The 13,965-nt window shown below is 38.9% G+C and overlaps 1 protein-coding gene across 5 annotated transcripts in view; it reads right to left on the bottom strand.

Moving 5' to 3' along the window:
• The window catches only part of Rragb (Ras related GTP binding B), a 47,296-nt gene that overhangs the window by 15,729 nt on the left and 17,602 nt on the right, over positions 1–13,965 (bottom strand). For all 5 annotated transcript variants that reach the window (XR_005090039.1, XR_005090038.1, XM_028883424.2 and 2 more), the window contains 3 exons: positions 11,159–11,254; positions 8,917–9,039; positions 6,079–6,170 (listed from right to left, as the gene is read on the bottom strand). Coding sequence is in view for 3 of the 5 variants with exons in the window: in XM_028883424.2 (XP_028739257.2) it covers positions 6,079–6,170; positions 8,917–9,039; positions 11,159–11,254 (311 nt within the window). In the remaining 2 variants the exon portion in view is untranslated. The remainder of the gene's footprint in view (positions 1–6,078; positions 6,171–8,916; positions 9,040–11,158; positions 11,255–13,965) is intronic.

The raw sequence follows: 13,965 nt of genomic DNA on the forward strand, positions 1-13,965 counted from the left end.
TAAACTTTGTCAAAAGTCTTTCCTGCATGTACTAATTGTTTGAGTTCCATCCCTATGTTATTTTGTGTATTATATTACACTTACTGATTAACACACATTGAACCAACCTTGAAACTGTGGGACAAAAGCAACTTGGTCATGGTATATAATCTTAGTGTGTTCTATAATTCAGTTTTCAAGTACTCTGTTGACAGTTTTCGCATCTATGTTCATCAGGAAAATTGGTCTAGGTTATTTTTGGTGTGTTTTTATTTGGTTATTGTAACAGCATAATTCTTTCATAGAATTAACTTGGTAGTATTCCTTCCCTTTCTGTCTCTTGGGACAGGTTAGGAAGTATTAGATTTAGCTGTTTCTAAAATGTTTGGTAAAACTCTTCAGAGAGTACACTTGGTTCTAGGCCTCTTTGTGGAGAGAGATGTTTAATTAGTGCTTCAGTCTAGCTACATGATATGGGTCTGAGGTATTTATACACTTTTACTTAATTTAGGTAGGTTATAAATATTTAGGAATCTATCCCTGTCTTCCAGATTTTTCAGGGTTTTATTTTTGAATAGAATTATTCAATGTGTCCCCTAATAATCTCCTGGATTTCATTAGAATCTGTTGCAACATCCCCATCTACATCTCCAATGTTATTCATTTAATGTTTCCTCTTCTTCTGTTTAGTTCTACTACTGGTTTATCAATCACATTTAGCCTCAGAAGGAAGCATTTTAGTCTCCATTTTATTAACTTCTGCCCTGATTCATATTCTCTCTTGCCCCCTACTGCTTTAAGGTTTGGCTTGTTCTCCTTTTTTTAAGACCTCAAGGTACACCATTGTTATTTGAAGTGTCTCTGACTTTTACTGTAAACACTTATAGCTTATAAACCTTTCTCTTAGAACTGCTTTAGCTGTATACCACAGATTATGGTAAGGTGCACAATCATTTTCACTTGATTCTAGGAATTTTTAAACTTCCTCTTTGATTTAATCTATCACTGATTGTTTATTTAAGCATGTTATTTTTCTACAATTTCTTTGTTTCTGTTATTTGTCTAACTAGTTTCATTCCTACTATAATCTGACAAAATAAAAAGAATTATTTTAATTCTTTTGCTAAGGCTTATTTGGTAGCTTATGTGATCAAATTCAGAGAATGTTCCATAGACTGCTGAAAACAATGGATGTCTCCAGATGGAATTTTCTGCAGAGATTTACAAAATCTATTTAATCTGTGGTATTGTATAGTTTTGACATTTCTTTGTTAATTTTCACTTCAAATGACCTATCTAAAGAAGAGTATTAAAGACAGGCAGCAGTGGCGCACGCCTTTAATCCCAGCAATTGGGAGGCAGAGCCAGGTAGATTTCTGTGAGTTCGAGGCCAGAGCAAGATACAGGACAGGCACCAAAAACTACACGGAGAAACCCTGTCTCAAAAACAAAAACAAAAAGAAAAAGAAAGAAGAGTATTTAAATCACCAGTATCAGGACCCATCTGAGTTTTCATGCTCTTGTATATTTGTTTTATGAAATTAAGGTACTGAAACGCTTATACATTTACAACTGTTATATATTCTTAATAAGTTGTTCCTCATATTACTATGCAGTGTCCCAACTGATCTAATTTTCATTGGAAGCATACTTCATCAAGCATCAGATTAGCTGTACTAGCTTATCTGCTTCCATTTGCTTGAGGAATTGACTTCCATTCTTTAGCTTTATGTCTATACATTTGCCAGTAAAGTGAGTTTACTGTATGCAGCAGTTAAATGAGGAACTGAGGACACTTGCATTTAAGGTTTCCTATTTCCTATGGGGCTATTTATTGTGTTAAATGTTATGGGGTCCTTCCCAGCTCTCCTTTCTGCATTTTCCCCTGAAATTTAGTCTTTCCTGTGATCTCATGATTGAGACTGACTGTCTTTTGCCTGTGTGTGTAGTAATTGTCCTCATATTTTTTAAGGTGCTGGTTTGGTAGTCATAAACTCCCGGAATTTTTGCTTACCTTGAAATGTTCTTTTCCATTTATTAAAAAGGTAGCTTTCCTGGACATAGCAATTTTAGTTGTCAGTTGTTTGGTTTCAGGGATTAAAATATATCATGTGATGTTTTTCCAGCTTTTAAGCTTAGTGATAAGACATTTTCTCCTTACAGTTTTTAATACTGTTTCTGTTTTGTATTTTTGGCTCATTTGTCATGGAGAGGCTCTTCTTTGGTCATGGCTACTTAGGGTTGTAAATGCCTCTTGTGTCTGGCTGTCCATTTCTTTCCCTAGATTTCGGAAATTTTCTGTTATAATTTCACTGAATATACTGGGAACTGAACTCAGGTCCTCTGCAAAAGCAACAAGTGCTCTTAACCACTGAGTAGTCTCTCTAGTTCGATGCCCTTGCATTTTATTTTAGCTCTTCTCCCAGATTCTTAGGTTTGGGCTATTGAACATATCCTAATAATTCTTATAAGTTTTGGTCACGCTAATTTTTTTCTTTTGGTTTTTTGAGACAGGGTTTCTCTGTGTAGTCCTAGCAGTCCTGGAACTTGCTGTATAAAGCAGGCTGGCCTCGAAATCTCAAATACTGGGATTAAAGGTGTATGCCAGAACTGCCTCTGGATGGTCATTGCTAATTTTATCTTCCTTCTTTACTTTCTTTTTTTCTATCTATCTATCTATCTATCTATCTATCTATCTATCTATCTATCTATCTATCTATCTATCTACCTACCTACCTACCTACCTACCTACCTACCTACCTACCTACCTATCTATCTGAATGCATTTTGTCCTCTATTTTTAATATTCTTTTTTTCTGCCTGGTTTTGTGTGTTGATGATTCTTCCCACTGTGTTTTTTTTGGTATTCTTTCATTTTGTGAAATTCAGAATCTCAGGTTCCTTAGTATTTTCTACCTGTTTATTGCATTTCTCCCCCACACTGCTAACCTTTCCATCCACTTTGATAACTTTCGTATCTAGGCCCTGAACATTCCTTACTTCAGTCATTTGTTTTTTGAGTCCTCTGAGCACAGTTATTTTTTTAAAAGCAGGACTCTGAAGTCTTCTTCTGGCATTTCAGTATCTTTGATTTCCAATAAGGAGGAATTGTGAACATCTGTGCACATGAACCCAGTGTCACAGTGGTCCATTCTCTCTCTACTGATGCTTTGTTGTGTTTTGTGTATCTGTTGGATGTAGCTTTTAGTTTTTCTGTTTCTTTCTTTTCTTACTGGTTTGGTTGATTTTATGCAAGTCATCACAGTGAGCTGCCTTCACTTGGTAGGTGAAGCCAATTTAGTAACAGAAACAATGGTTTGACAGAAGCCCTGGTGTTAACATGCTGGAAAAGGCCTTGTGTAGATCACTTATGTCCTTAATGTTCAAGACAGAGGGAGTAGGGTACTGTGGGGAAATGTATCTTGTTTATAGCTAGGGTTAGTAATAATTAAAAAGTAAAAAGAGAAAAGGGTGTGGAAAAGGGAAAGAATAAAGTATAATAAAAGTAAAGTACAGGGCTACAGGCATGAGAAACAATAGAGCAAACAAAGAATAGGTGCAGAAAAGTAAAGTCTGTTATAAAAGCTTATTCTTGCAAGATACAAATAAAAACAAAACTACTAAACAAAACACAAGCATGTAAATTAAGAATTACAAAAAGTAAAATGAGACAACAATTATTATAATCTTAGGATTTTTTTCCTTTGGGGTGAACATAGTTGCTCTCCAGTTTGGTTGTCTCCTTTAGCTGTTTCTGTAGGTAAAGAGACAGCTGTTAGTCTCTAGAATTTAAACACGTTATGTGGGTGTGTCTTCCCTGTTGCAAGGTGTTTCTGTGTTGTACTTGCTTTCTTAGGAGTTTCCAAGTCTGAAACAATCCATCCGTCAGCTACTGACTTATCCTGGATGATTCCTGACCAGTTTGTATGAGGCGCTTGAGTCAGAAGCTCTGAGGGAATGTGGAAGGCTATATTTGTATTCCCTTCTGTCATAGGCTGTTGTCCTCGAACCCAGACCCCTGCTATTCATTTGCTAATGATGCATACCTACTGCCCCAAACTGTACTTGTGTCCATCTCTAACAGCGTGCCAGGCTGAGCATAATTCCTTTGTGTGAGCATGTCGCTGCTTGTGCAAACAGTGCTGACAGTAGTGCTTTCCTTTTCTTCCTCAGGTGGCTCCCTCTGAGACTCCTGCTTCATATGCCCTTGTTGCATTTCTACCCCAGTATCCCTGGTAATCTCAGTGCTCATGGTGTTCCAGCTCCTAGTTGGGTCTCCATAGCTTGTCTATCTCCAGATAACTCTTCCTATGGCATCAGTGCTCAGGATGGGACAGCTTCTCCCTGTTCTTAGCAGTGCCCTCGATCCCAGGGAGGCAGTGTGGTACACTCCTGTCTAGCTGCTCACTGTTTCTACTGGAGACAATTATTTTGATCTCAACTCAACTCATTTCTTTCCTATAGCTCTCACTTCTCCTCCCACGCCAACACTTTCAGCTGTTCTACTTTAGTTGCTGAACAGTCTTACTCTCTACTCTTGCCCTCTTAGCATCAGTGTTTCCTTTTTATTTTTATTTTTTTGTTTTCTAAGACAGAGTTTCTCTGTGCAGTCCTGGCTGTACTGGAACTCACTCTGTAGACCAGGCTGGCCTTGAACTCACAGAGATCCGCCTGCCTCTGCCTCCTCAGTGCTAGGATTAAAGGCATGCACCACCACTGCCTGGCCAGTGTTTCCTTTTTAAAAATCCAGGCTTTTCTCCTTCACCAGGTCACAAGTTCCCCCTTCCTTTTCAAAATCTTACTGGATATTCTAATTTTATTTTTGAGACAGGGTTTCTCTGTGTAGCTTTGGAGCCTTTCCTGGAACTCACTCTGTAGTCCAGGCTCGCCTCAAACTCACAGAGATCTGCCTGCCTATGCTTCCCAAGAGCTGGGATTAAAGGCGTGCATCACCACTGCCCGGCTATTTTTATTTCTTAAATGGTATCAAATATCTCAAGAAGGATACTTGACTTGAATATTTTTTTTTATTTTATTTTATTTTTTTTTTTTTGGAGCTAAGGTCCAAACCCAGGGCCTTGCGCTTGCTAGGCACGCGCTCTACCACTGAGCTAAATCCCCAACCCCGAGTATTTATTTTTTCCGAGATAGGATTTCATTGTGCAGCCCTAGCCATCCTGGACATCTCTCTGTAGACCAGGCTGGCCTCTGCCTCCTGAGTACTGGGATTAAAGGTGTGTGCCATCACCACTGACAAGTATTTTCTATATACTTCTGTACCAGTGTGGTTCACATAATCCTTGGATTTGGGATATTTTTTCGCTAAAAATCCTGAATGTAATAACTCTCTCAAGTTCCCATGAAGAACATAACGTCCTTGCCCAGTTACTTTTCATGTTCAAAATCTAAGACTATTATGCTTATATTAAAAACACAATGGACTGCACTTCAGTCAGTTGTAAGCTCTCTTAGAACTCAACTTTTTATCTGACTAAGCAAACTATTGCAAACATAAATGTGCAGTCAACTAAATTTCAAAATAATAAATATTACCCAGAAATTAACAGGTTAATACTTATAAAGCTCCGGAAGTCTAATTAGCGAGAAAGAGGAGGGTTTATATGAGTGAGAATTGCTGAAACCAAGGTTGGATAAAGCACAGGGACAAATAGCCAAACGAATGGAAGCACATGAACTATGAACCAAAGGCTGAGGGGCCCCCAACTGGATCAGGCCCTCTGAATAGGTGAGACAGTCGATTGGCTTGATCTGTTTGGGAGGCATCCAGGCAGTGGGACCGGGTCCTGTGCTCATTGCATGAGTTGGCTGTTTGAAACCTGGAGCTTATGTAGGGTCGCTTGGCTCAGTCTGGGAGGAGGGGACTGGACCTGCCTAGACTAAGTCTACCAGGTTGATCTCAGTCCTCGGAGGAGGCTTTGCCCTGGAGGAGGTGGAATGGAGGGTGGGCTAGGGGGAAGGGGAGAGGGGCAGGAGGGGGGAGAACAAGGGAATCTGTGGCTGATATGTAGAACTGAATTATATTGTAAAATAAAATAAAATTTTAAAAAAGAGAAAAAAAATACTTATAAAGTCTCTTACCTACAGCTCAGCTTGAATTGCTTAATAATGTTGCTGATTTTCTCAAATCTGTGGGCATCACGCTGCTCTTTACACTGATAATGAGAAATGACCTGTGAAGAGATATTATCCTTTGAGACCATGTATATATGCATATACTCATACCACTATTACTAATTAAGCAGACATCTATGAGTCCTTTGGTCATCTTGGTTTTAAAAGCTGAGCTGTTACCTGGCATCCTGTTTCTTGCCCTCTTTCTCATATCCTTGCCAACAATTTCCATATTTATTTAGATAACATACCCAGGATCATTTTGTAATAATATTATTAGATAACTTGTGTATTCTCTAAAAATTATTTTTGATTCATGACGGTATGACTTTTGACTTACCATGGTGAGTAAGTAATACACATTCAGTAAAATCACATTTTGAATTTTCCCAGGCTTGGAATATGCTGTATATATATTGGACTTGGAATATTTTGTACAATGTTCTCTTGTGATACTGAATAGCAACAGTGAGCTGTAAATCTCAGTTTATGAAAGTAAATTCTCAGTTTATAAAAATAAAGAACTAATCATTTTTGGAGTATTTGCATTGCTAAGCTTGGTAGGTTTTCAAGTTAAGAGTTTATCAGAGCATACCCTATCCTAGTCAAGGAGCATTTGGTGTTTTTCTCAATTACATTAATCACTAAATTTTACCTTATTAACATTTCACAAGATGATCTTTGACTTAAAATAGTATAAATAAAAAGGAAATAAATAAAAATATCTAGCTGCTCTTGAGCAGTCCCTAACATATAATTTTAAAGAAGGCTATAACAAACTATCTGTTGGAATCATATTAAAAACCTCTACTAGATGATCCCAAGTACTGTCGATCATAAATGGATGTATTCAGGACAAATACCCACACCAGGTAAAAATACTTTAATAGCACCTTCCAATTTTAATAAAACCACAAATACCCTTAAGGCTGAAAATAAGCTGCATATTTCTAGCATAAGAAAATCCACATCATTTGCCAGAAAAAAAATTCATATGGAAATTCTGACATGATGTTAAATTATACTTTTTTTTGGTTTTTCAAGACAGGGTTTCTCTGTGTAGCCCTGGCTGTCCTGGAACTCACTTTATAGACCAGGTTGGCCTTGAACTCACAGAGATCCACCTGCCTCTGCCTTCCAAGTGCTGGGATTAAAGGCAAGTACCACAACCGCCCAGTAAAATATTATTCTTATACCAAAGATAGAACTACAAGCATATATTCTCTATCCTTTGTTGCTAATTATAAGGCAAGGTTTGTGTTGGCTGCTTATCCCTTTGCTGCCCCATTTTAATGCAAGCAATCAATCTATGATATAAGTATTATTACTCTGGTTTTGCAGAAGAGGAAACAAGCACAGAATGACTAAGACATTTGTCTAAACTCACCTAACACTAGTAAAGATCAGAAACTAAATTCTTCACTGGGAGCTGCTTTGAGAGGTACATTAAATGAACCTATTACCAATTATTTATGCAATGTGTTCTGACAAATTAGCTTTTATTACTACATTTTTTGTTGTTGTTTTTTGAGACATGGTTTCTCTGTATAGTCCTGGCTGTCCTGGAACTCACTCTGTAGACCAAGCTCTCCCGGAACTCAGAGATCTTCTGCCTCTGCTTCCTTAGAACTGGGATTAAAGGTGTGCACCGCCAGCGCCCAGCAGCTAATTTCTACTATTTTTCAAATGTATTCACTGGGCTGGAGAGATGGCTCAGTGACTAGGAGTGCTTCTTGGTGTTCCAGAGGACACAAGTTTGGTTCCCCGAACCCATGCCACGTAGCTCATAACTGCCTGTAACTCCAGCTCCAAGAAATCCGAATACCTTCTTCTGCCCTCCAGGGACACCCAACACACAAGTGGCAACTCCCCTCCCCCCACACACAAATAAAAATAAATATTCAAAAATATATATGAATAATACAGGTTTTTGTATCACCGACCCATGGTTATACAGCAGACTCTGATATCATTGCTAAATTCAATTTATAAGAAAAGTAGAACTACCAATTACACCTCTTACCTGCTCCACCTCTCCATCTGAATTCTTTTTTTTTCCGGTTTTTTTTATTTGAGACAGGGTTTCTCTGTGTAGCTTTGCGCCTTTTCCTGGAACTCACTCAGTAGCCCAGGCTGGCCTCGAACTCACAGAGATCCGCCTGGCTCTGCCTCCTGAGTGCTGGGATTAAAGGCGTGTGCCACCATCGGCCGGCTTCCATCTGAATTCTTAAGTCACTAAGCCTTTTATATGTTAGAAGTTTTCATATTGTATAAATCTTTTTGATAAATAGGTGGGGAAAGAGTTTTCTTTTCTTTTTCTTTTCTTTTTTTTTTTTTTTTGGTTTTTCGAGACAGCGTTTCTCTGCGTAGCTTTGCGCCTTTCCTGGAGCTCACTTGGTAGCTCAGGCTGGCCTCGAACTCACAGAGATCCGCCTGCCTCTGCCTCCCAAGTGCTGGGATTAAAGGCGTGAGCCACCACCGCCCGGCTAAGAGTTTTCTTAAAAGAAAAATGCCCTACATTTCTTAATAGAGAATTGGGTAATAAGATTCCTGCATTGTAATTGAATAGTTATTACTAGAACGAATCTGTAGTCTCTAACGAGCCATACCTGCAAAAATCTAAATTTTATAAAGGGTTACTTATCAAAGGATTTTTTCCATACCACTTGCAGACAATATTGCTTTATAAATAAGACCATATATGCTGATGTAAAGGGGGTTGGTTCTTCCTAAAAGCAGTAAGATCCTGTTTTCTGAATGGAAGAAGACAGTTTGAAATTTATCTGTAGAGCAGAAAGTCCTTACCAGAAAGGTCGCTCTCTCAAACAGAAGTACTTCATCAGCCTCAATAATTTCAGCAAAATTGCGCAGGTTCATTTCCAGTTGCTGAACATTAGGAATCAGCTGATAAACAATGCTGGACCAAGCCTAACAGGACAGAAGCACAATCAACTCTTACTAACAGGTAGCTAGTTCCAGGCCTCTGAAATGAGTAAGTACCCTACAAGACACAGACAGCTAAATACATTGATAATTGAGTCCAAAACAAATACAGACGTTAAATAGAACAAAACGAAACAAGAACATTAACCTAATACTTGATTTGTATCCTTGAGTTGAATGTTTAGAGTTCAAACACTTGAGAAATGCTGGAGAAATTTCTTTCCATGAGTAAACAGGTATTGTAATGTCATCGTGTAGCCTTAGGAAAAAAGTTGCAAAGTATGATCTACTGTGCTAAAACCCTTCTAATCCAGACATCCAACAAATATTGAAGTCCAACATTATACACAGCTTTAAAAAGAAATAATGCTACATTTAGCATACATCCAAGAGACAATTTTGTGAAAATATCAGAGTCACAATGACAAGTAGCCCCTCCCTTCAAAGATACAACATATTCTTATAAAAGAAACAACTAGGATTATAATTTTCAAATGTTTGGTCACATCTATACAAATTACTGATTCAATTGAATTTTAAAAGGTCTATTGTGTGACTGCCTGAAACTGACTTCATCCAGGAGTATGCATGCAGATGAGATTAGTTTCACTCTCCTAGTATTCTCTTAAGATGCTTGTATTCATATTTCTGTTATAACACTTCCTTTACTCTCACTCCGATTTTTCTTGTTAGGTGTACTTCATTCTTCTGTCTCCTACAAGACGTCAGGAACCTATCTTAGCCATTTGTGCATGTGACAGCATCCAATAGATAGACAACGGATGCTTGGTGGATAAACAATATCAAAATTTAAGTCAGTCCTATGCAACATTGATGGAAGAGATAATAGTAGTGCCATGTCTCTGTTTTTCAATTAGTTTTACTACTTAGGCATAGTGTTCCAAGTTCCCAGGTCGGTGTTAATGTCACTGCTGAATTTACCTTGGAGAAGGCACCAAAGCTAACCACAGCAGAGACATTGTCACTCACAGCAGTGTTGTGATTAGCCAATTGTCTTTGGTCGTGTTATGTATTGCCATCCTTCACACCGCAGCTGGTTCTTATCAGTGCATCATGTCCATCCTTATTCACGGTTACCTGTTCTATGGGAATAAGGCTTTGAGAGAAATTCGGCCCATATTAATCTAGAACAGTACTTCCTAGACAGGTATCTCAAAATGTTGTTATTAGAGTGAGCCTGGGTCAACATAATACTGGGGGGAAATGAATGTTAAAAAAAAATCAATTGCTATTTTTAAAAGTCCAGTGGCTTTTCTCCTTGGCAAATCAGGTTTCTGTGCATCTGGTTGTAGACACTTGTCAGATGAGTTGAAACTGAAGCTCTAGCTACCAGTGACAGAGAAGGATCCTTTGGCACCCAGCATCACACTTGTCAATGTATACCAGAAGCAGTCTGAAGGAAAGGTCTGACCACATGAGGACACAGAAGTAGTGAATTTTTAAACCACTAGTAAGCAAGAAAAATGGAAGAAGTAGGAGCCTATGTACCAGTAAGGTAACTTCAACTTCATCCACAGAACTACTGAGATCACCTCTAGACTTGCAAAAAGTATGAAAATCATTCCAGCAACGTTAACAAGGAGGGTCGAATGCTAGACTCCAATTTGGCCTGAAAGCTGAAGTTACAATATTTTTACGCATAACATATCTCATTCTAAGATTCACTTCTCCCATTTCTCCTCTAACTGTTTTCCTTCTATTGCTATCTGAATTTAAGCAGATTAGTTTATACCATTAGCATGTAAAGTACCTGCACATTAGATACCACAATAATCACTGAAACCACAATGGGTCGAAATGGATGGTGGATGTTAAACAACATTTTGCTATGATAAAGAACAGTAGCAGATTAATCATGTCCAAACTGGCAAACTTGGTGACAATGTCAACTCAATCTAAGATTAAAACCAAACTCTTTTGATGTTAAGTTTGATGTTCTTTGAACAATTTGTTATTGATTATTTTCTTTTTAGTACAACAAATCTAGATGGCTATGAAATAGTTTTAAATATTTTAGTTTTGTTAATATCCTTCTAACTTTTATTCATGCTCTTAAAATAGGAAATGGAGGAAACATACACACCTTATACAGAGTTTCATCCCAGATAGATGTTCGGAAACAAGAACATTCTAATGGACGAGATAAACGCCTTAAGTCTTCTTCTCGTTCTTTAAAAATCTGAATTAAAAAATCCAACGAACAGATCAGCATGTAACAGCTTTCCTCCTTCACTCCAAAATCTGAGGTGTAATTATTGTATCATATTTTGACAAGGACCTCTTACTCTGTCTTCACAGGAACCTTGAGTATTATTATTTCTTAAACAAAGGTATAAAGGTGTTAATGACTATTAGATTTCTTCAGGCTTATCCCGCTTTTGCTAAATATGCATAGAGAGCACAGGTAGAAAATAAAATTTATCATACAGAGGTATCTTAAAATATATGTACACTCCAATTTACCAAATCTAGGTCATTTTAACATGGCAATACTTATATTAAAATTTTGCAAATCAAAATGTTTTAGCTCTCTAATATTATAGAAATACTCCTTAATAACATATATTACATACATATATACAAATATATATTTATATGTGTAGTGTACTTTATTTGTAACAAATATATAATCCACACAACTAAGTTCTAGCCAGCTAGGATTTGTTTCTACGTATATATCCCAACATATACAGAGAAAATAGGTATATAAAACATGTATACTCAGATGTTTCCCCGAGTGGGTTGATTGCTAGTATGGGGGTGTACAGACAATGATGACTAGTTCTTTCTAATTTCTAAATTACATTATAATAATTTATTTTTATTTTATGTGCATTGGTATTTTGCCTACATATATGTCTATGTGAGGGTGCTGGATCCTGGAGTTATAGACAGTTGTGAGCTGCCATGTGGATGCTGGAAGCTGAACCTGGGTCCTCTGGAAGGGCAGTCAGTGCTCTTAACCACTGAGCCATCTCTCCAGTCCCTAAACTATACTTTAAATTAAAATGTGGTTACATTACCTTTCCCCTACTCTTTCCTTACTCCAGCCCCTCCCAAGTCTCCTCCCTTCAACTCTTTCCTTGTCCCCTTCCTTCTTAAATTGAGTCTTTTCCTTTGGTAGTTATTGTTTTACACACACACAGAGTTATTGTTACACACACACACACACACACACACACACACACACACAGTTATTGTTACATAGATACACACACACAGAGGCATGACTACAGAAATAAAGCTTGCTGAGTTCTTTTTTTTTTTTTTTTTGGTTTTCTGAGACAAGGTTTCTCTATATAAAAGTCCTGGCTGTTCTAGAACTCGCTCTGTAGACCAGGCTGGCCTCGAACTCACAGAGATCCTGCTGCCTCTGCCTCCCAGTGCTGGGATTAAAGGCGTGCACCACCACCACTGGTCTGAGTTCATTTTTGCTGTTTGTGTGTATTTTATTTCAGGGCTGACCGCTTTGCACTAGGTACCCAACTGCTGTCTAATTGGACTTAAGGCCCAACAGGAGGGAAATCACGCCTGGTATTAGAAATCTAATCAACTTCCAGGGACTAGTGAGGTCATGGATCATAGAAGAGAATCTACTACCGCTACTTTGCCAGATAAGCATAATTCCCTACTATATTCTAATTTTTTTTGGGGGGGGTTTCGAGACAGGGTTTCTCCATGTAGCTTTGACCTTTACTGGATCTCGCTCTGTAGACCAGGCTGGCCTCGAACTCACAGAGATCCACCTGCCTCTGCCTCCCAAGTGCTGGGATTAAAGGTGTGCGCCACCACCGCCCAGCCCTAAATTTTATCCTTACACCCACAGATAAGTGTAGCCACCACCCCTCACCAAGGAAGCCTCTCTCTACAGCAGATGGAGACCATCACAGAAAACTACAACTGGACACAATGCAGAGCCCAACCAATCTTAGGGAGCCTAGCCCCAATGGATAGTTCTACATCACAACTCCGGCATCTATCTAGTCTACATTGCAGAACAGGGGCAGAAAGATTTTAAGAGCCAGAATACCAGGGAGTCCTGTGAAACACTCTTCCCTAGGTATGTCTGGACTGCCTTTTTACTTCAAGTACAATATCAAAGTTTTACGGTTCTCAAGTATGTTGGTTGGCCTATTCTCCAAATTTCAAGTTGCTAGCCTCTACAATCAATTGAACTATTTGCTTACAATAAATCAATCTCAACTTCTACCCTCCCTCCCCTATTTCACGTTCTGTTGATTCTGCTGCTCGGGAGAACCTTTACTACAAGATTTTAGTACTGAGAATGAGTTCTAGAGTATAATCTCCCCCCTCCCCAGCTGAAGACGGAACCCAAGGCCTTGCGCTTGCAAGCGCTCTACCACTGAGCTAAATCCCCAACCCGTATAATTTTTTTTTTCCTCCGAGGCAGGGTTTCTCTGTGTAGCTTTGGAGCCTGTCCTAGAACTCACTTTGTAGGCCAGGATGGCCTCGAACTCACAGAGATCCGCCTGCCTCTACCTCCCAAGTGCTGGGATTAAAGTCATGCGCCGCCGCCGCCACTGCTGCCGCCGCCATCACTGCCACTGCCACCACCACCACCACCAACACCACCACCACCCGGCTCAAAAAAAAATTTTTTTTTTTGTTTTGTTTTTCGAGACAGGGTTTCTCTGTGTAGCTTTGCGCCTTTCCTGGGACTCACTTGGTAGCCCAGGCTGGCCTCGAACTCACAGAGATCCGCCTGGCTCTGCCTCCCAATTGCTGGGATTTTTGAATTATAAAAAAAGCTTAGCCGGGTGGTGGTGGCGCATGCCTTTAAACGCAGCACTTGGGAGGCAGAGGCAGGCAGATCTCTGTGAGTTCGAGGCCAGCCTGGTCTACAGAGTGAGATCCAAGACAGGCACCAAA

Source organism: Peromyscus leucopus, chromosome X, assembly GCF_004664715.2.
Source record: "Peromyscus leucopus breed LL Stock chromosome X, UCI_PerLeu_2.1, whole genome shotgun sequence".
Lineage (NCBI taxonomy): Eukaryota > Metazoa > Chordata > Mammalia > Rodentia > Cricetidae > Peromyscus > Peromyscus leucopus.